This window comes from Meleagris gallopavo, chromosome 32 (assembly GCF_905368555.1).
Source record: "Meleagris gallopavo chromosome 32, MGAL_WU_HG_1.1, whole genome shotgun sequence".
Taxonomy (NCBI): domain Eukaryota; kingdom Metazoa; phylum Chordata; class Aves; order Galliformes; family Phasianidae; genus Meleagris; species Meleagris gallopavo.
The window spans coordinates 340,858-361,924 of NC_139436.1; the positions used below are offsets into that span (position 1 = coordinate 340,858).

General features: G+C 52.2%; 2 protein-coding genes across 5 annotated transcripts in view; both read right to left on the bottom strand.

Moving 5' to 3' along the window:
- Positions 1-3,579: 3,579 nt before the first annotated feature.
- On the bottom strand, positions 3,580-5,477 carry LOC146542081 (uncharacterized). The gene has a single exon (XM_085214597.1). It carries the CDS (start codon positions 4,850-4,852, stop codon positions 3,887-3,889), a length of 966 nt encoding a protein of 321 aa, XP_085070723.1. The 5' UTR covers positions 4,853-5,477; the 3' UTR covers positions 3,580-3,886.
- Positions 5,478-6,411: 934 nt separating this feature from the next.
- LOC109364849 (rho GTPase-activating protein 32-like) overlaps positions 6,412-21,067 on the bottom strand; it is a 33,710-nt gene continuing 19,054 nt past the window's right edge. The window contains exons 14-34 of one of the 4 annotated variants that reach the window (XM_085214593.1): positions 20,300-21,066; positions 20,016-20,084; positions 18,257-19,595; positions 17,950-18,150; positions 17,516-17,849; positions 16,517-16,635; positions 16,336-16,404; positions 15,644-16,157; positions 15,300-15,386; positions 15,155-15,182; positions 14,564-14,641; positions 13,735-13,857; positions 13,098-13,175; positions 12,262-12,343; positions 11,412-11,555; positions 10,721-10,823; positions 10,312-10,444; positions 9,699-9,781; positions 9,230-9,337; positions 8,717-8,862; positions 8,023-8,228 (exon numbers count right to left, since the gene is read on the bottom strand). In XM_085214593.1, the coding sequence (XP_085070719.1) occupies positions 8,023-8,228; positions 8,717-8,862; positions 9,230-9,337; positions 9,699-9,781; positions 10,312-10,444; positions 10,721-10,823; positions 11,412-11,555; positions 12,262-12,343; positions 13,098-13,175; positions 13,735-13,857; positions 14,564-14,641; positions 15,155-15,166 (1,296 nt within the window). In that variant the 5' untranslated portion in view covers positions 15,167-15,182; positions 15,300-15,386; positions 15,644-16,157; ... (5 more) ...; positions 20,016-20,084; positions 20,300-21,066. Of the gene's footprint in view, positions 6,921-7,066; positions 7,213-8,022; positions 8,229-8,716; positions 8,863-9,229; positions 9,338-9,698; positions 9,782-10,311; positions 10,445-10,720; positions 10,824-11,411; positions 11,556-12,261; positions 12,344-13,097; positions 13,176-13,734; positions 13,858-14,563; positions 14,642-15,042; positions 15,183-15,299; positions 15,387-15,526; positions 15,617-15,643; positions 16,158-16,335; positions 16,405-16,516; positions 16,636-17,515; positions 17,850-17,949; positions 18,151-18,256; positions 19,596-20,015; positions 20,085-20,299; position 21,067 lie in introns of those variants that run through there. The other 3 variants (XM_085214590.1, XM_085214591.1, XM_085214592.1) reach the window with 3 other exon arrangements.

Sequence of the window (21,067 nt, forward strand, 5' to 3'; positions counted from 1 at the left end):
CTGCAAGAGAGAAAACCGTTGCTGAGCCAGCGGTGCAGGAAGCGAGTGCGCGCCTGCATCTCAAGGCGTTGTGAATTTGAATGCTAGTGAAGAATTTTCTGGAGCATGCGCGCTGCTGCCTGGAGGACTAACCAGAACAAAGCGCGGCGGATTTGCTGCGCAGAGCGACGAGAACGGACGGATGCTACTTCCGCGTGCCTGCGCATATGCGCCCCGCGGCACCAAATGCACACGGCCGCGATTCCACCGACTAGCCACGAGGGGGCACTGGAAGCTGCGGAAACAACGACGACAACCTGGTGGACGCGGAGCCGCGCTGCAGCTTCTGGTGCTCCGTTCTCTCTTTGGCGTGAGGGCAGAGGAGAATGCAGTTAGATGGGGGGTGAAGGAGGAGAAGGTTACGTCACTTGGAAGGAGACGAAGAAAACCAAGGAAAGCTTCTCTACACCCAGCAAACCTCTGCTAACTGCTTCAGAATATCTGTAAATAAGAAAATAAATAAGTAATCATCACATCGATTTTGTCTTTTTTTTTTTTTTGCCAGCATCTGAGGTGATGAAAAAGCTGGCATCAATTGGACAGGTGTGCGCAGCAAAGCCAAGGATGGCTAGGAACAACTGGCAATCGCTAACGTGGCAAAACAATTGCAATGCAAAACAGAGAAAAAAAGACATAGTGGTAACAACTTCCGTACCTGGACACACCACTCTCAGATCCCATCCAGGGCTCCCGAGCCTTGTAATTATCCACCAGATCAATTTTGACATCGAGCAATTTGTTGGCAGTCCTTCCACTCACAACCCATGGATCTGCTGCGGGGCGTTCTGACCCCGGGCACCATGGCTGAGCTGTTTTAAGAACAGTTTAAGAAGAATTGATATGAAATGTGAGGTGTGCATAAGTCATCGTGAGGTGAGCGTCTCAGCATCACCTTTGGGAAACAGAGAATGGATTTGTCATAAAAGCCTCAGCACAGCAATAGCACAGAACACTGCCTAAGAACAATGAGAACGCTTCGTGAGGAGGCAAGGAGCTTTACGACCTCTGTCTGGGAAATCCAGATCCATCTGCCCCCAGGCTCCTCTTTGGCAACTGTTCTAGATCCAGCTGAACATTCTGTTCCACAACTCAACTCAAAACTACAGAGGAAACAAAGGGAGCTCTACGTAGGCAGAATAAAAAGAATGCTATGTTCCTTCAGTATTGAAAATCAACAAGAGAAGCCACTCCCAGAACACCACTATAAGGGAAACACAGCGGCACAGAAGAAAGCATCCATGTTTTCCCAAACCACTGCTCCAGGGGAAAAAAAGGAAATAAAAGAAATTTATTTTATATGCTAACTGCTTGGGGGCATATACCGTTCTCACTTTAAAAGCATGAAAGAGAAAACTAAAATGCATAGAGTACTCTCTTCCAACAGCACGTACATTTGGTCAGGGCAGCAAATGGCACAGCTCTGTATCACAAAGAACTGCAGTCGTGAGCACCAAGCTCCCCAGCGCCAGCCAAACCAACCAGATGTGCCGATGGACAGGCAGAATCCTTCAGTAGGACAGCCAGGAAAAGCATCAAACGAAGCACCTGCTTCTCAGCCTTCTGGTTCCTCTTTGAAAACCCAGAGGTCTCTGTGTTAGCTCCGCCTCGAGCCTGTAAAGCCCGAGCTTGCAGTCTGGTGGAAGTCCAAGCACAGGTCGGGTTATTACAGCCAGTCCCCAAAAGGACTGACTTCTGTCCTCGCCCCCAGTCTCAGTTCTGTGACACATGCGTGGTATCTCTCAGGGGTCATCTGCTGCTCTTCTGACGAAGGCCGCATGACTTTCTGGCTGTGCACTCTTTGACCTGGATCAAGCTGAAGGATGCTTGACTCACTGCAGCCGGTTGTCTTATCAGCTACAACTCCAGAACTCCACCCACCAATCTGCTGCTTCTCTGTTAATTGGTGGCTTTACCATCCAGCACGCTACCCTGCATTCCAGAGACAGGATAGCTAACAATGCTGTTTGGAGAAACCCCCAGGCTCTTAACCCACTGCCAAAAGCGTTAGGTTTAGAGCTACACTGTGGATAGATATGCTTATCTTCAGAGCTCCCGTGAAGCTTGGGGTTCAGGACAAGAAGAAAATTAATGCCGCCTCCCAGCCAATCCCAGTGAGGCAAAGGCAAGCAGAACACCCAGGGCAAAGGCAAAGGCAAGGAAAGCACTGCAGAGAATTGCCAAGGAAAGGGCAAGGGCAAAGGAAACGCCGCAGGGAACGCCCAAAGGAAAGCCAAGGCAAGGGCAAGCCTGCAGGGAAAGGCCAGAGTCAAGAGCTCAGGAGAAAGAAAACAGGCAGACTGCAGAGTACCCTACAACACAGTAACGAGCTCCTTTGGGAGCTCTACATTGCAGCAAGCAACGGGTAAACGTTGGTGGGGGTACGTTGTCCTTACTAGTTTGGGCAACCAGCAGCCAGTCAGCAAAGTCAGGGCGTTCCAGGAGATGAAGCTTTCTCTTTCTCTCTGCTCTCATGAAAAGCCACAGCTTTCTGGCTGCAGCTGTTACACCACTAGAGCACTGTGGTTCCCTGCCACCGCCTGCTGAAAGCAATACAGTGACGAAGGCGCTGTCCCGCGCGTGCAAGGCAGCGCCTCCAGCACAAAAGTGCACTGCAGTGCTGCGTTCTCTGCGCAAGGCAGCTGTGCTCTGCACACAATGCTGCTTACCAGCACCACTGTGGCTGGGAGCAGACAAGGAGAAGGCGGAGGGACTTGACATTTGCACCTCCATCTTCTCCAACTGCTCACCACATAGCCCTCAAGTATTACATTTGGTAGGTGGGAATTGAGGAAGCAACGCCACCCCGGCCACCCCCCTCCCAATCCCACACGGTGAGCAAAGACCAGGCTCCAGCCCGCCTGTAGAACCGGAAATCCAGGAGTCTTTGGGACCCGATCAGACGCATGGCAGAGTCGTAAGGGAGTTTGGTGATGTCGTCGCCAAGCCACTCTCAGCGGTATTTGAAAAGTCATGGCAATCAGGTGAAGTCCCTGATGAATGGAAAAAAGGCAGCATGACACCCATTTTTAACAAGGGAAGAAAGAACGATCCTGGCACCTACAACATAACAGTCTCACCTCTCTGCTGGGAAAGAGCACCGAGCTGAGGCTAGGACTCTTCAATATCTGCATCAGTGACAGCACCGGTGGGGTCGGGCGCACCCTCAGAAAATTTGTTGACGACACCGAGCTGTGGGGGGCAGCGACACAGCAGAGGGACGGGACGCCAGCCAGAGGGACCCAGACAGGCTCCGGTCAGCAGGTGAGGAGAGGTGATCCTGCCCCTCTGCCCTGTGCTGAAGAGGCCTCTCCTGGAGCGCTGTGTCCATAGGAAGAGTCCTCAGGGCAGAAGGGACACGGACCCGTTGGAGCACATCCAGAGAACGGCCCCAAAACACAAAGAACCAAAGGATCAAACACCTCTCCTCAAATTGGCCCATGTTTCGCATGGCCTCTTAACATTATCTGCACCGCCCGGATACTAATACATCTCTGTCGGAGTCTGAACATTCCCACGGTTGTCTGGAAAGCCAGACCACATAGAATATCTATGCCCAAGATGTATTCCTGGACTGGGGCAATAGATACCTTATACTCCTGGGGTGGGAGACGCCCAACCCCCAATTTTAACCATGTTTGGGTGACAGGAATAGTTTGTCCCCCAAAACCACCAATCATCACTCTGTTTCCATGAAATTTCTTTGGATCTCCATAAATGATTGATGTTTCTGCTCCAGTGTCCACTAATGCCATAACTCTCTGAATATTTTTTCGGGACCAATAAATCGTTAATTCTACATAGGGCCTCCGGTCCTGTCTGGAGGCCCTAGGGGGACTAACATCCCCCGTCATGCCATGAACTGTGCTAGGGCCAATTCTTTTGCTTCCGATGGCTCAGGCATCGTGGCCTGAGACACTTGAGGCAGCTTTTTTTTCCTATTAGGAACAATGAAGTCTTCTAGGTTCCATGCTGTTGTTGGTATCCTCTCTATAATTCTTACCCTTGGTTTTTTAGGGTAGTTTTGAAATTTTTGATTGTCCTTTAGCTGTCTCCAAAGCTGGAGAAGGACATGGTTGGGCTGGCGGTCAATCTTAGCAAATTGGACCCCAGCTCGAATTAAGTCATTAAACATTTGTTTTCGGGAAACCCTTATGGGTCCCAATCGAGGAGCTCGAATAGCCGGCGTCTTGGTTTTAGTCACCGGCAGGACCTCAGCTTCTTCTAACATCCGAATGTTGTGCCTAGTCCGTAGGCGTTCTGTCTTCCCCAGATCAGCTACTATCTGAACAGCCTGCTGAACTACGGCTTCTGAGGTCACCAGAGGGTTTAATATCGAAACCAAGGTCCCATATAGGTGGGAAGGGGCCTGTTGTAAAATTAAATCTCGCATGCCCGCCGAGAACTTGATCATATCTGGGCTATCATACGAATCTTCATATATTGCTTCTCTCATGCCTAACTCGCGAATGTAGTTTTGAAGGTCCTCCATGGAGGACCATAGTCCTATGTTTAGGGGAATATCTGTTTTATTTGGCCAGACCATCTGGCATGCTGCCATTAACCAATCTATTATTGAGTGGTTCTCATTGGTATACTGGATGGCAACGTATAGTCTCTGCCTGACAGCAGGATGTAATGTTATGATGGCCAGCTTTGCCATTTCTGGCCCATTAACCATAACACTTTCTGCTCCTGAATCCCATAACCTGAGCAGCCATGCAGGTATACTCTCTCTCGGCCTCTGCCGAAATTGCTGCACCAGGTCCATTAATTCAGTAGGAGTGTATGGTCTGGCTGTCACATGCAAATGCATTTCAGCAGGGGGCCATTGGTCAGGGGGCACCCCGGCTGGTCTATCTTGCACCTTTTTTGTTTTTTTTGAGTTATAATAGGACGGAGTTCCAGGGGATCCGCCATAACTGGAACCTCTAGGTCTGATTAGGAACTCCTGCTTTCCTCTTGAACCAGGTCCGCTACTTCAGAGGTATGACTATCATCTATTGAAATACTACGGACCTGACCTAGAGACTGTAAAATTGTTTTTTTCCCCGTCAATACATAAAGATCTTGCTCCAATTTGTCAATCCGAGCTTTTAGTAGCTGATTTTCATTTTCTAAGTTAACTGATCTTGTCTCTGCTTGATTTAAAGCATTCAACAGTGGCCATGCCACTGTGGATGCAGCTAATTGCCTTTCTTTCGTAGTTAAAACATCTTTGTCCAGTCCCTGAAAGTATTCTGTTAAGCGTACTGGGGAAATATTCCCCAAAGTACGCAGGGGACCCCAATTCTCACTTATAGTTGCCACTTGATAATAAGGAGATCCCAGAAACCCTGGGATCTGCCCGGGGATCATTTTATCAAGGGGAATGGTGTTCTCCCCCTTGACCCATTTATAGAAACTCCATAAGAGAGACATGATGTAAAGTGAATTTGGCAAACAATTGCCTGGCTCACCAATTATTTAATCAATGGATATACAGATGGTATAGATACATATCCAGGAGCTTGGCTAATATAATTTATATTGGAGAAAACGAGAGAAAGTCACTCACCCTGTCCTGGGCTCGCAAGATGAACTCCTGATGGAGCGGATCTCCAGAGAAACCCTTCCCCACTGGCAGTCAGCTCTTAAATGGGTTTAGGAGAGGTGGAGCCAGGCTCCACCCCTTCCTGCAGCACAGGTGAACTGCCTTCACCTGTGCTCCCATGGCTGACTCATTGCTCGCCTCAACTGATCAATCAAAGGTTCAGGCCGTGATTCAGCAGCCCCGTACAGTGGGTGTCCAGGAGGGTGTGGAATATCTCCAGAGAAGGAGAATCCACAGCCTCCCTGAGCAGCCTGCACCAGTGCTCCATCATCCCCGATGTGAAGAAGTTCCTTAGATTTTGGTGCAGGGCAGCGCTGCCGCTGCCCAATGAAGGGGCAGGGGCGGGGCAGCCGCTGACAAACGGGAGGCTGGGGCGGGGCAGATGCTGGTCAGGGTGAGCTCCTCCTGCCTCAGCGCGCTGATGATGGAGCTGCAGCTGATCTGCACAGCCAGCTCCTAAGTGGGAGCCAGGAGTGAACACGGCTGGAGGAGCGAGTTGCTAGGGAGCAGCTGAGGCATCCAAATGCATCAGAAAGCCCTGAAAGGCATCACAAAGCCACAGCCAGGAGGCTCGGGATTATCTCGAGCAGCACCCAGGACGCTAGAGAGTATTTGCTGCCATCCCAAATGGTAGCAGAGCTCTCGCTGCAGACAAAACACGAACAAACGCGGAGCTCTGCTGCACGCACCCCACAGCCGTCCCCTTGCAAGATGAGGAGCCTTGCTCTCTGCTGCATGCATCCCAGTCCCTGTGAATGAAGACTTGGAAGGCAGGCGAGGTGTTGATTGAGCACCAGTGTGCTTTTATTATTATATAAAGACTGGAGGGTGTGAGAGGTCCCGGGTAAAGATGGGACTCATCTTCCCTTATCACGGAGAGAGTCGCTCAGAGTGCTGCTGCCCGCTGTCTGGGGCTGGAGGCCTGATTCTAAGTCCCCCTCCACGAGGCTCGGCTTCTCCTCCCTGATGCTGACCTGCTCCCCCATGGAGGTGCTGCTGTCGGGGCACCCGGGTTGTGCTTGGGCTGGGCTGCACTGCAGAGGCACTGGGTCACAGTCCAGGCTGGTGACTGCAGTGTCTGGCTGGCTCGGGTCAGCATCTTCAGGAGAGCTGGGAGAAATGAGGGCATGAACTTGGATGAGCTCCCTCTCTCCATTGCTGTTGGTCTGTGGAAGGCTGTCATCGGAACCGCAGTGATTCATGCTTCCTAAGAGCTCTCCATTCAGGGAAGCACACAGCGCACCATCGCTACTTGCTCTGGATCTTCTGAGTTGACAAGGGCTCGATTCACCTAGGGAAGGACAGACACGGGTTAGTGCCAAACTTTCACAAGCTGAATTAGCAAAGTGGTTCCTGATCAGGAATGAACTGAACATGTTAGGTATGAACGCTAGGAGGAGAATCAAGCCCACTGGAAAGCTGGACTTGCACCCTTACCTGCCAACCCTACGACTTCTGTCTCTGAGGGCTCCCTGGGACGGCGCTGCAGTTGGCGTTTGGCCACAGAGGATGGTTTTCTTAGGCTGAAGCAGGAACACCCAGAGCCAGCTGGTGATTCCTTCATCTTGCCGGCTGGACTTTGTCTGGAGAGAGGAAACAGGGAATGGTGTGAGTCGTGTGTGGTGCAGGGTGAGGGAAGAGCTGCAGCACTGAGCTCTTGCCAACAGCTGCTTGCTCCTGGCATTGCCTGGTTTCTGCTGAAACACAGCTTAGAAACTCGCTCCCTTTCAAGCAGTTGAGGATGGTTCCATTCCTATAGCTCAGCCCTGAAGTCTTGCTGGCTAAATTCCCCTAAGCTGTGTCAAGCCAGATGCGGAGCATGTGAGCAAAGGCTCCACGGCTGTACAGGACAGCATCTAAGGGATGGCTTTGATTGAGCTGGCAGGCGTAAGTGCTTTCTGAGGAACCGTGCAGCCACAAGGGAAGTTCCAAAGCATCTCTGACTCTGACATTGACACCTCATCGGCCCCATCTCCCTGCCATGTTTAGTTTCTAGTGCCAGCAGGTCTGACCAACAGCTCTGCTTAGAGGAGAACTGGAACTGGTTTCAGGCATGAGGCCCTGAAATCTGGAAAACCCCAACCTTTCCAGGTACAGCCAGCACAGGCCAGGGTAGATGTCAGCGTGGCTTTCTACATCTCGTGACTGCCTGCCCAGCAAGGAAGGAACGGCACCGTTGTGAGGCTAAACTGAGCCCGGTGGGCACCTGGATATTAGTTGAATCTCAGAGTCCAAAGGGAGTAGAGATTCACTGCAACACTTCAGGCACCATCAGTTTAATTTTGTTTCAGCAAGTTTTGGCACGAGAAATAATGGGAAAAAAAAGAAACAAGCACAACAACCCACGCAAACAATGATGACAGGTGCTGGAAAAGAAAGAAAGAAAGTCCTCTTTACCTTTTGGATGGAAAGTTGAGGATTGTGTGGAATTTGCCCTGCACAGCTGCGGGGCCCTCTTCCACTTCTATGTCCCTGCTCTGCGTCATGAGGGGAGAGCTGCTGTGGCCTCGCCTCCGTGCCTGTGCCTCCTGCAGGGTGAGCAGCTCTGTGGCAGGAGAAGACACCCACACAGACTTGGGCCCTGAGGGAGAACTGGGCCCTGTAAGGGAAAACCACAGGTAAGAGCGAGGATCAGAAAGCGGCCATCACAGTTCTGGGGGAGGTGCTGTATTTTTCTCAGACTTGCTTATCCGAGCCACTGGAAGAAGAGGAGCTCAAAATAACCATGTGGTCAGAGGTGTGTTTATGGCAAAGGACACGGTCGTAATGAAGAGCAGCTCACTGTATCGAAACAGGCAAACAAAACCCCTAGAAAACGGAGGCAGGGAACTCAGAGAGCTTCGCTGCCACACGTTCATCAAGCTTCACCTGCGTGCAAAACATCATAATGACGGTGACAGTTTTCTCCTTGTAAAGTTTGGGCCTGCACATTCTCTCAGCATCCGGCAACAGGATGCCGTATTCTAACCTAAGCCCAGAAGTCTGCTGTCCCCTCGATAGTAGAAGTGTATTCCAAAGATCGTGGAGAAGGCCTGCATTTGATCAAGGTGTCTGATCAAGATCAAGCTCATGCAGGAAGACACTCACCTGCTCCATCTGCGATGTCGGATTCGGATTTGGAGCAGAAGAGGACGTCTGTGTGGTTGATGATGAACTCCACCACAGCCGACTGCGTCTGCAGTTCCATGCAGGCAGCTCTCCCGCTGGCGCAGGCAGACTCGTTCTGCTGTGATCTGTAGAAAAGGCAGGTTTTAGGAGTCATTTCTCCAAAATCGCTTCCCCAGGTCTGAATCATTGCAGCCAAAAACTGTCAAATTTGTTCTCTGGAGACTTGCGCAGTGGGCAATCAGCGATGCCACTGAAGAAGTTCCCCTGGCTGATCAAGGACACACCAGTCCCATCTAAACAAGAGAGCAGGAATGGTCATCTAGAAATTGTGCCCGTGAGGTTGGAGAACAGTCCAGGCTTCTGCTCTGCTGTCAGCCACTTACTACAGGTTTTACAGGAGAAGAGCGCATTCGATGGAGAAAAAGGGAGGATTGCTTTACTTCAGTGGAGAACAGATCTAAGCGTTGTGTTGAAACAGAAAAAGAAGTTTACCTTAAGAGGTTTGGAGCCCACACAATGGCTAAGTTCTGAGCGTGCATGTTTGTGACGGAGCAGTTCCCAGCTAGACGAGCCAAGTGTCTCATCAGGTACTCCAGTGTCCTGGAAAACAAGAGAGGCAAACGTTCAGCACCAACCAGCATGAAGTGCTGCGATTCACAAAGCAAGCCTCAATTCATGCTGGTTGTTGTTACTGCTACTGTCACTGAAGACGAAGTAGATCCAACCTGACTAAGTGCCACGCTGCAGCACCAAGCCCCAGCACGGCACCGCCGCAGCCATCAGCTGCACCAAGCGTGCCGCCGTGCCCAGGAACTGACCCAATAAATTCACCCCGTGGAGCCTTCAACCGCTTCAGCATACACAGGCATCGTGTTGCTAGCGTGAGACAAGGCCTGGAATGGCACCGTTGCCCTCTGAAGTGCAGCAGGGCTGAGCTCAGCAGGCTGAGGGCAGCACTGACCTGTAGTGAGGAGCGGGCAGCTGCTGGATGGCGTCCTGCATTCTGACCAGCCGCTCCTCATCTGTAGCGGCACCGACAGCACCCTGCAATAGTGCAGAAAGGGAGTGAGACACAAATCGGGCTAGAAACCTGCCGCAGGGTGGGGAACCATGGGGATAGTGCACTGTTGGGCAGCACCGAGACAGATTTTAGGCCTCCCAAGAGGCCTCTGGGGAGCAAAGCGGCACGCAGCTGGTGCCGTTGAGGCCAAGGAGTCCAAGCACCAGGCCGCTTTACAGCCTGGTTGGGCAGCTCAGCTCCTCGCAGTGGGCATTCATCTCCAAGTACACTTTGCTAATCCCAGTCCCGTTCTATAAATAGTTGGGGGAGGAAAAAAAAAAACAAAAAAAAAAACCACCACAACTGGGAATTCTCGCAAGCATTGTGAATATGGAAATAACCACCTCCTGGGACCACCAAAAGTGGCATCAGCATGGTGTGCAGGATGTGGCAAAGACACACGAGTAAACCTGATGGGGCTAACCGAAAAAGGGCCTCAGAGCTGGGGCACTGCTGCAGCCATCTCCCAAGAGGCCCAGGGAAGAGGTAAGGAAAGACATTGCCCTGTGCTTACCGAGAACTCGTCGTACAGCTGGTTGGTCAGCAGAGGGTTCGGGAGCTCCCTGAAGTACATCTTGCAGAGGGAGCTCACGCTGTGAGTGTCGCGGACGGTCAGCTCAGGAACCTGCTCAGACTCAAATTCATGGCTGGAGAGAAGGACACAAAACCGGGCAGAGCAGAGGGGGTTGAGAAAGAGGAAAACAAGTCAAAAGCTACACCAAACACGATCAAGAATCGGAAGGGCTTCCTGGTGTACTGGAGAAAACACACACTCGGTCAGCAGCACCACGTGAGCCATGCCGGATGGGATGTCTCCAAAAGGTGACCTTTTCTTTTTGCTAAGGCGTTTCCCGCAGGCCTCTGAACGCCCGCAACAGGGCACGTGCCCCTGCTGACAGCTGCGTCAGTCGCAGCGCTCTTACCGGAGTCTCTGGACGTTGGACGTGACGCCAGACAGGCGGTATATCCCCTGCACCACGCCGTGCTGCTCGATGAACTCCGCGCAGCTCTGGAGGACCTGGGGGACTAAAGAAGATGTGCCAGCGGTTAGTTGAGCTCTGAGTCGAGTCCTGGTTCAGGTTGCGCTCCCGTCACAGCCCATCCGCTAAGCCCAGCCAGGCTGCTGCTCGGTTCTTCCTTAGAGGGGAAAGCTGTCAGAGACACCTCTGCAGGAGCTGGTGAGGAAACTGGACGAAGATGTGTTCTTGGCATTCAAGAAATGCCAGGACCTAGGAATCAGCCTGGAGAAAGTAATTCCGGGGAAGCCGGAGACGCCGCAAGTCCCATCACAGCTCCCACGGGAATGGAGGTGGGAAGTCTCACGCCCGGAAGAGCTGGGAAATTGATGCAGGACACTCTCTTTGGCCAAAAGGCTTCCTCTGTTTTCAGGCTAGCATGGGATTGGCTTACAGGCTTTGCTTTAAGCAAATACAAACGTGCGTGTCCCTTAGGAGCATTTGTCTTTCAGCCATCATCTACTCAGTTTATCTTTCAGCCATCGACTCCCATTACCCGTTTCTCCACTGCTATCAACCTGCCCCTTGCTAGATACGATCTCCCTTTCATCTTTAGGTACCCAACCGAGGAAAACCTCAGCAATGGGCTGTCCCTTACCATCACGACCAGAGTGGAGAAGATGCTCCCCCAGGTCACAGCCAAATACCCGTTCCTTCTCCACCTCCCGCTCCTTCGGCTTCTTCGGGCGGGCCTTCACCAAGGAACGAAGGAAGGTGACGAGCTTGCCGCGTTTCTTTGGCACTGCACAACAAAAAGAAGAAACCAGGTCGTTCCAGGTTTGGCTCAGTTGCACGAGGCCGAGCACAACACATTCTACAGAGCACGTCAAAACGAGAAGAACATTACCAACAAGTACATACAAAAACGGATTCTCCCCATCCCTGCAGGAGGAGCCCAAGGCCAGGCTGGAGGAGGCCCTGGACAGCGGGGTCTCATCTCGCATTAAATGTGGAGCTTGGCTGGCAGCCCAGCCTGAGGAAGGGGTTTGGAGCTTGATGATCCTTCAGCTCCCTTCCACCCCAAGCCATTCTACGAGGATTTTAGGATTTCCCCAAGTCCAGTCACAAACACAGGAGGACTGGGCCAAATCTCTGTGCGTTCCGATGGAGCTTAATGCACTCCTCTTGCTTAGCTTGCTCAACTTGGGGATTAAAGATCCTCTTGAAAAGCCCCGTTCTGATCAAGCGTGCCACCAGCACAGCCAAACCTTGATCTGTCCACCAGGGACACTGGCTGTTCTCAGCCTCGTACTGACTTGCAGGAGAACTGCCTTTGCCCTCCCTCATTCTCACTGCTACAAAGCACCAGCCATACGCCCCGTGGTATGCGTGAAGGATTGTCAGCACAGAGGAAAACGTGGGATGGATAAGGGAGCTATTAAACACGGAACACGCCCCAAAAAAGACTCCACTTTGCTTCCCTGCACCATCAAATGTAACATCTGTACCTGGCTTTGGCACTGAATTGATGAGGCACTCCGGAATTTCTCCTTTAATGAGCTCCACACACTCACTAGGGAAAAATCCAACCTGTAACAAGAAGAAGAAGAAGAGAGGTGCAATACTGAAGGCAGCGTTTCTTAGGCCTGAACTGGTAAAACGTAACATTTTCATCGGAACGTGCCTGCCGGACGCTCCCTAAGACTATCCAACAGAAAAATGGCCTGCTGAAAAGTAATAATTATTCAACATTTGCAGCCAAGTATCCATAAAACTGCGAATGGAGCAAGGAGAGAACAAGTATGCTACGCGCTCCTAAATCTCAAGTGTGCCTGGAGGGAAAGACTTCATACAGAAGTTACGTATTACGATCGATTGATGCAGCTATATTATCTGAGTTAGCACAGCCTATGAAATTCCTGCTTGCTGACTGAGATGCAGCTGCGACCCCCAGCTCCGAGCTACCCAGTGTCCCGCAGCCAGCAGAGCAACAAGCACGCGGAAGGTCTGTTACCCTACCGCGGCATGACAGGCAGTGACTTCCTAAAAGACACTAGCTTCACGTTCTGCATGGGTGCAAACACAGATGCTCGGAGACACTGAAACACGTGTCTTAGCTGCTGTATTTCCAAAGAGGCGGTTCAGTGGCCACAACCTAATGCATGTTGTGAAGGCTCTTGCTTCTAAGTGAATTGAGGAGGCAGTTTCCTACAAAGACCATCTCTGACACCGACACAGGGAAACCTTTAACATCCATCAGCCATCCTGTGCAGGCAGAGCTGCTCTGAGCTGAGATTCCTGACTTGACCGAAGCTGCGCTCTCAAGCCTGAAGCTTGTGCCTACCTGAAAGCCATGCTTGCCTCTCCACCAGGGGCTCAGCTCCTTTGCTGGCATAGCAATAACGCACACGATGTCTCCCACCTGCAAGAGATTGCAACGTCAATCCCAGCTTCAGCACGGCTGGGAGGAAAGTACAGCTCAAACGACTGCATTCTTCTGCACTGCCAAATACTGTCGAGCTGGAGAGCAATTGCACCAGTGCAGTTCTTAAGGCATCTGCCGTTGTACAACTGAACCTGGAGGTAGAAGAGTCACTACGATACACAACGCAGAGAATACAGCTGTTCAGTAGGAAATGGTTCTCAAAAGCAGCAGGCTCTCTGCCAAAGGGAGAGCTCCAATTAATCCGCAGGCATAAGTCAGCGGGGCTTCCTGAACAGATCTACACGCTTTATTCAGAGACCAGGCTACCACACTGGGCAGTGTCTGTTTGATCAGAAGATTCAAATGCCAAATCAAGCCATATTCTAGAGTTGGCTGAATCCCTCCCTGCATCCAACCCAGCGCAAGTCTGATCTGGAACTGAATCTTCTGGGCTTCACCGCACCAAACATCCTGAAGGTGTCAGAGAATGTTCCTGATGCGTTTACGCCTAATGCTCTTCCGTACACGACAACAAGGAACGCCTTGCACTGCTTACCTCAAAGGAGAGTTCATCCGGTGCCTGGGCAACGTATCTCTTAATAACGTGAGCAGCAGCAACAGCTGGAGTATTAAGAGAGAACTCCTCACGGACCAGCAGGGGCTTCCCCTTGGTCTCAGTCTGAAACAGAGAGCACAGGCCACGGTGAGGAGCTGAGGACAAACGAGGAGGATGTCAGGCTGAGGAGCACATCAGCAGAGAAAGCTGCAGGAGATGCATTCGGTCCTTATCGCGAGCGCTTAACAAGAAACTGCAAGTCTAAGAACAGCTGTTTCTCTTCCCGGTGCGCAGCAGTATCCCCAGGCAATGCAAAGATGCATCTCTCTCTGGCCACACTAAGAGGACCAACACCACAACCGAGACAGCTCCGGCAGTTTTATAAACTTGCCACACTTGCACTACTGGCTTGCCAAAGAGGAGTGTAAGAGTCTGCTCACTTCCTGTAACCCACTGCCCGGAGACCTCAGCCGTGGGCTGGACACAGGACCCGGTCCACTGACCCAATCCTTGGCTCACTAGAAGCACCACCTGCCTTTAACTTGGTGAAGACGAGAACAACACTTTGTCTTTGGGTGACAAAATCCAGGCAGGATGGGGAAAATGCTTCTGCACGTTTATTAGGCCGGACCTCATTCTGTCAGTACTACGACTTTCACGGCCCTCTCAATGCCCGTAGCAAGGAAGTAAAGCTTTTAGGGCAGCTCTTCAGGGACACCAATAGAGCCGCAAGGACTCTCCCTCTCTTGAAAAGCTGGAGAGCACATCTGCAGCTCACTCTGCTGGCTCAAGTCAGGGAACAAAGACCAATCAGAGCTTCATACTCTACCTCCATCTGCGCCACGTCAGGCCCACGGCTGATCTCGCTGCACGCAATGCCCATCACAGCAGGCACCACAAGCTGGAACTGAAAAGAAACACACTTTAATTTCTCTGTTCACACACCGCAGTACGGAGGGACTTCTTCAGAACTACCCTCAGTCACCCACTGGCATAGGCAGGTGTTCTAGAAACAACCACTTTGCTCAGCCAATTCAAATGGGACAGCCCGTTAGGCAGCATTTTACCAAGGGCTCTCCCTCTGCTAGCAGATGGGGACTCTGGCACAAAGCAGCAGGTGCACTTGCTCGGAGCACTCCGACAGCGCAGCGGCAGGGCAGTGAGAGGCGTCACTGCTGGGGGTGGATCTGCTCCCCAGCCCCCCGCTCCCACCAGCGGCACCTCCAGCGCCGGCCGCAGCCTCGCACGTGGATTTCCTCTACTTGCATCTCTGCTGTGCTCCCCACAGCTGTTGGGCAGCACACTCACACAGCCGAAGCACGCATGCTTGTGTCCTGGGTCATGTGCAGCTCTGCACAAGCTGGGGCTAGGACTCTTTGCCTAAGGGATTGGTTTCCTTAAGACTAGCTGGTCAACGCACCACAGACAGCATCCTTCTGAGAGCTGAGCTGGAGGGGAAGTGGAAAAAAACCACACGGAACCGGTGTCCCATCAAAGCTGGATGAGGCTGCGTTACTATACGCAGTGCTGCTAAACCACGTGGGGGGACAAAGTGTGGCACGTACCTGGCAAGAGATCAGAACCGGGTAGACAACTGCCTTGAACCCGCAGCTGTTTCTTGTCACTTTGCTCTGATCTTCCGCGAGCGAAAGCTGCACCAAGGGAGCAGGCAGAGGGCGGGGAGAGAAGAGAGAAAGAGCCGGTCACTGAGCTTGCACAATTTAGCAAAGAAGGCGAGGGAAAAGCCATGAGACAAATGCTGCCTCTACGCATGGCTTTGGGATGCACGTACTGGGTGAAAATTACGTCTGATGGTCAAGACCAAGCAGGATGGCACTACGAGCTCTGCCAGCCAGCAGTTCTCAACCCCTCACTGCCCACCCGTCTCTCCCACGCTCTCTCAGCTTACCTACAAGACGCTGCACAAGACGGTGTGAAAACAAAGGTACTCAGTCGATGCACAAGTGCAACAGCGAGCTACTCAGTCAGAGCTCAAGCGCTCCAATGAAGGGACGCAGCACGCACTGCTCCTCCCCTCATTCCAGCTGCTTGTGACATCACTGAGGGCCACCAGGCTGCTCCGCCATGACAGGGTGAGGAGGCAAGACCACGACGTCACAAGACCGGAATATTCCAACGCGGCACCCCAACATTCTACAGTCACTGGGCGGTTGGAATTCCATCTCAGCCGAATCCTGGAGAAGCCGGCACGGGGTCGCCGTGACCAAAGCGCAGGACCCGGCGCTTGCTCCTGCTGAGCCTCGTACAACTGGCCTCAGTCCGTCCCTCCGGGGGCCTTCCTGCCCTTGGGCAGATGGACACTTCTTCCCAACAGCGCACCTTGCAGTGCAGGGCCTATGGAAAATCCACACTGGAGTCCTTTTTTCAGTTCAAGGGCGTGTTACAGCACCGACCTATTGCACCTGTAAGGAAGAGACGGGAGAAACACAGAACTACCACCGGACTGCTATCATCATGCATCTCGCTAACCACCAGCTCAGCTGTGAGCTGTCACTCAGCCTGACACCACCAGCAGAAAATGAACGTGCGTAAACAGAGGCCCTTATCCACACGTGCCAAGCAGGGTGCGAGGAATAATACCTCACCGGGCCACGGGCATAGCAGGGAGCACATGGGCAGGAAACAGGAAGGAGCTGAAGTCTAGCTCTCCTACACAAAAGACAGGGAGAGCTGAGTCAGCACCACGGGAGGAGCTACGACACAGCTTAGGAGCTTACAGAGACCTGAGGTTTCCAAAGGACCCTGCCAGGGTAACTCTCACCATTCTTTGGCAGGGCTCTCGCGGCTGTTTGGGATGCTGACTTCCACCGTCTATGTCATTTGTAGAAAGCCCAGGTGACAAATGCTCCTTTTGTCTGGGTAACACTTCCATGGTTAGGACTGAAAAAAAAAAAAAATACCATGCAACCCTATGAAATTTACCTCGGTGCTGTTCTTGCCAGCACAACATCTAGGATGAGCATTACATGTCCCTGCACCCGACTGAAAATTCATCCAAGCCTAAGTTCCACACAGCTTCATCTCAGTGCCAGAAAGGAACAAATGCAGAGACGTTTAGAAGATTCTCTGTGCAGATAAAATTGCAGGGTGCACATGTATTCTCTTCAGTCATAAATGGGCTGGAGCTCAAGAGCTCAACACAACAGAAAGAACACAGCGTGCAACTGGAAGACACGTCTCCAAGCCAACAAGAGCCAACTCTCTGACCAGCTCAGCACTGGTCTCTCTCAGACTCTCAGACTCTCAGACTCTGGCACAGCTCACCAACCAAGAGCCAGGCCTGGCCAACTGAGCTCATCTGAGCGCGCCAGAGGGCACCAGATCACAAAGCGTCCATTTCAACTGCAGCTCCACCTAGGGAACACCACCAATAAACACCAGGCGAGAATGAATTCATTCGCAAGCTGCACAATGAGTCTGTCCTTCATTAAAAAACCCACATGATTCCTAATCCAAAAAGAGAACAGCGGGAGTTTGTACCGATGAAGAGGTTCCTGGTCCTGAGCCTCATCCTCCTACCCCAGCTTTCCTTGCCTCATCTCCTACCCCAACTCCTGGACGATGCGCACAGCCTTAAACTCAGACCTCAAATCCATAGGACTCCTTTCACAGGACTCCGTCAAAAAGGATGTCACGCTTGTTCCACACACTCAAACTGACCGAGCAGTGCTGTCACAGTCACTCCAAACACACAGAAGCGCCCAAACCCAAGTGCAGAGCATGCACATTCCCTCCCGTGTTACTGGAGCCCACAGCTCACCTTCACACCCCCGTGGATTTCTGGTGTTTTACACGGATGCCGCCTCGCTACAGCTCCGTGGCTGCCACACCAGGCCTGCAGGACCTCTTTCTCCGCAAACCCCGTCTGCAGGCATTGGTTCATAAGGTTCACCACCCGCCCTCCTGAGCAAAAGCAAGCACTAAAGAATGACAGCAAAGTGCACTGGATTTGACCTGGCCTGGTCCCCACGCCTCAGTCCTGCCAGACATACCCTGCTATGTAGACTCATCCCCAAAGCCTGGCTGGACATCAGCACGTGCATCCTTCTGCAAACGCCCCATCCCAGGAGCAAGGGATCAAAGCACTGGGACAGCTGAAACAAAAATGCCGCGCAACTTTCCTGTTAGCACTGATCATGAACAAATCCACCCCTGAGCAACACAATGTGAGACAAACAGCAGAAAACAACCAACCTGCAGAACCAGCTCCTTTGGGGTCAGTACAGATGTTCGTAGGCTCCCTTCCATGGCCCAGGCCAAGCCTGCTGAGCTGCTCCTCCTTTGCGCAGGGCAGAGCGGAACAGATGCGATGCAGCGGCTGTGCACAGCGGGCCTTTCCCTTGATTTTCCTCTCTCCATCTTCCATTAGCAAACAGCACCACCAACCTTTCCTTGCTAAAAAATCAACTAGGTCAAAAAGAACGGGCAACCTAGCTTTTAACATCTCCTTCTTTGTACCACCTGATGCTTTAAAGCAAAAGCTCACCCAGCAATCACCTACCTTAGACAAGCTCAACCTGCAGGGAAAAGTTATTCCTCTGTGTCTGCAGACGTTGCGCGCATTTCCAGGTGCAAGAGTCAGCCCAGTTCTCAGCACAGCTTTACCAACCACAGAAATCCCGGAATGAGGACACTAGAAATTCCAGAGGCAGAGCGCGAGCCAACAGTCCGTGTTCCTTGAGGGATAACAGAGAAGCAGACAACCCGAGCGTGGAGTGCTTAAGAAATTTATCCTTGGTTTCAAGAGTGGGCATCTCACCCCTCCCTCCCAAGTACGGCACCCAAACAGCACTTTGTATGGTGATACTCCTAAGCCTTTGCTGGGAGCGGTTCATATTCTGACAAGGGCTAAAGGTAAACACTTTGTCCACGCTAATTTGGTCTCTAAAATCAATTTTGACAAGCGCTTTTTCAGCATCTGATTGATTCATTCTGCTTTCCCTGAAGAAGGAGGGGGCCAGCGAGTACGGAACTCCCATTTCATTCCCAAAGCTCTCATTAGCTCCTGTAGGACTTGTGAAGTAAGGAGGCTCCCTTATCTGACACTATATTCTGCATAATCCCATCTCTGGGGATTGTGCCCAGGTGTAGAGTCCTTGGTGCAGAAAAGACACGGACCTGTTGGAGCATCCAGAGGACCAAGGCTAAATCCTGCTCGACCAACCTGGCGGCTGCCTATGGCGGTGTCACTGCATCAACAGACGAGCCAAGAGCCACTGATATCATCCACCTGCACTTCAGGAAGGCCTTCCACGCAATGTCCCGCAACATCCTTCTCTCCAAGTTGCAAAGATACGGATGCGATGGGTGGACTGTTCGATGGACAAAGAACCGGCCGCGGGATCGAGTCCAGAGAGCGGCGCTCAGTGGCTCCTCGTCTGGATGGTGACTGGTGGCGAGTGGCATCCCAAAGGGGTCCGTGCTGGGGCCGGGACTCTTCAATGTCTTCATCAGTGACAGCACCGGTGGGGTCGGGCGCACCCTCAGAAAATTTGTTGACGACACCGAGCTGTGGGGGGCAGCGACACAGCAGAGGGACGGGACGCCAGCCAGAGGGACCCAGACAGGCTCCGGTCAGCAGGTGAGGAGAGGTGATCCTGCCCCTCTGCCCTGTGCTGAAGAGGCCTCTCCTGGAGCGCTGTGTCCATAGGAAGAGTCCTCAGGGCAGAAGGGACACGGACCCGTTGGAGCACATCCAGAGGACGGCCCCAAAACACAAAGAACCAAAGGATCAAACACCTCTCCTCCAAGGACAGGCTGAGAGACCTGGGGCTGCTCAGCGCGGAGGAGCGAAGGCGCCGAGGTGACCTGCTAACAGCCTTTCGATACCTAAAGGGGAGCTCAAGGAAAGAAGAAGAGAAAATTTAGGTTATATGAATATAGTAATTTAGAATATCAATTTAGTATCCAAAGGTAACTCTTCAAGAAGCAGCATGAAAGGTCAATGAAAAGGAAATACGTGATGAACTATTTCCATCTAAAAAATCCTTGCTAAACCTCTCCCCTTCAAAAAGGAAGCATTCTGGGCCCTGTTAGTAGCAGCAGCTCAGAGAACATCTCGCACCACAAAGCGCGGCACGTTCTTTTTGCTCACAGGCCCCTCATTCCTCTAATTAGTGTCAGATTCACTCCACATACATGGACCAGAACAGCCGTTCGGTTCTGCTGAGGTAGGAACCCACTGCTGGGACGTCCCACAGTCCCGTTCCCCGCCATTTCCAGCACTGGGGGGGAAAGAAAGAGCAATTGACTTCACCCACCCAGACTTCTGCAAGGCCTTCGACGCGGTCTCACGTCACAGAGAGAAGCATGGGGGAGAGCTCTGGTGGCTGCAGAAATCGAGATGCTGCTTTAAAACAACATGACTTACTGGGCACCAGACATGAAAGACAAGGTTAAGGTTAAAAAGCCTCCCATCCCCGTGGATGTGGCAACAGCTGCCTGCTCACCCAGCAAAGCACTCACCCAGCAGATGCCTTTCATAGAACCATAGAATTAGCAAGGCTGGAAAAGATCTCCAAGATCATCCAGTCCAACCACCCACCTACCACCACCATTTCCCGCTCAGCCACGTCGCTCGGTACAACATCCAATGCTCCTTGAACACCTGCAGGGACAGTAACAATATCACCTCCCTGGGCAGCCCGTTCCGGCGTCTGACCTCTCCTGTGGAGACGTTTTTCTTCACATCCAACCTGAATCTCCCCTCGTGCAACTTGAGGCCATTCCCTCTAGCCTATCACTACTTACACAGGAGAAGAGGACGACCCCCACCTCGACATAACCTCTCTTCAGCTAACTGCAGAGAGTGAGAAGGCCTTCCCTGAGCCTCCTCTTCTCCAGACTAAATAATCCCAGTTCCCTTAGCCGCTCCCCGTAAGACTGGTGCTCTGGACCTCTCACAGCTTCATTGCTCCTCTCTGGACACATTTCAGGGTTTCAATGTCCTTCATGCAGTGAGGGACCCAGGACTGAACGCAGTACTCGAGGTGAGGACTCACCGGTGCTGAGTACAGGAGGATCATCACTGCCCTGCTCCTGCTGGCTCCAGTCCTTTGCACTGCACTTCCAATCTCAACCCTTCCTTCCGCGGTAGCGCTTGCATCCTCAGTTAGGGCTGGAGCTCAAGAGCTCAACACAACAGAAAGAACACAGCGTGCAACTGGAAGACACGTCTCCAAGCCAGCAAGAGCCAACTCTCCGACCTTGGGCACAGCTCACCAACCAAGAGCCAGGCCTGGCCAACTGAGCTCATCTGAGCGCGCCAGAGGGCACCAGATCACAAAGCGTCCATTTCAACTGCAGCTCCACC

Bases quoted from the DNA above. Each gene is read 5' to 3' on its own strand.
- LOC146542081 (XM_085214597.1), bottom strand. From the start codon at position 4,852: ATGCATTTGCATGTGACAGCCAGACCATACACTCCTACTGAATTAATG.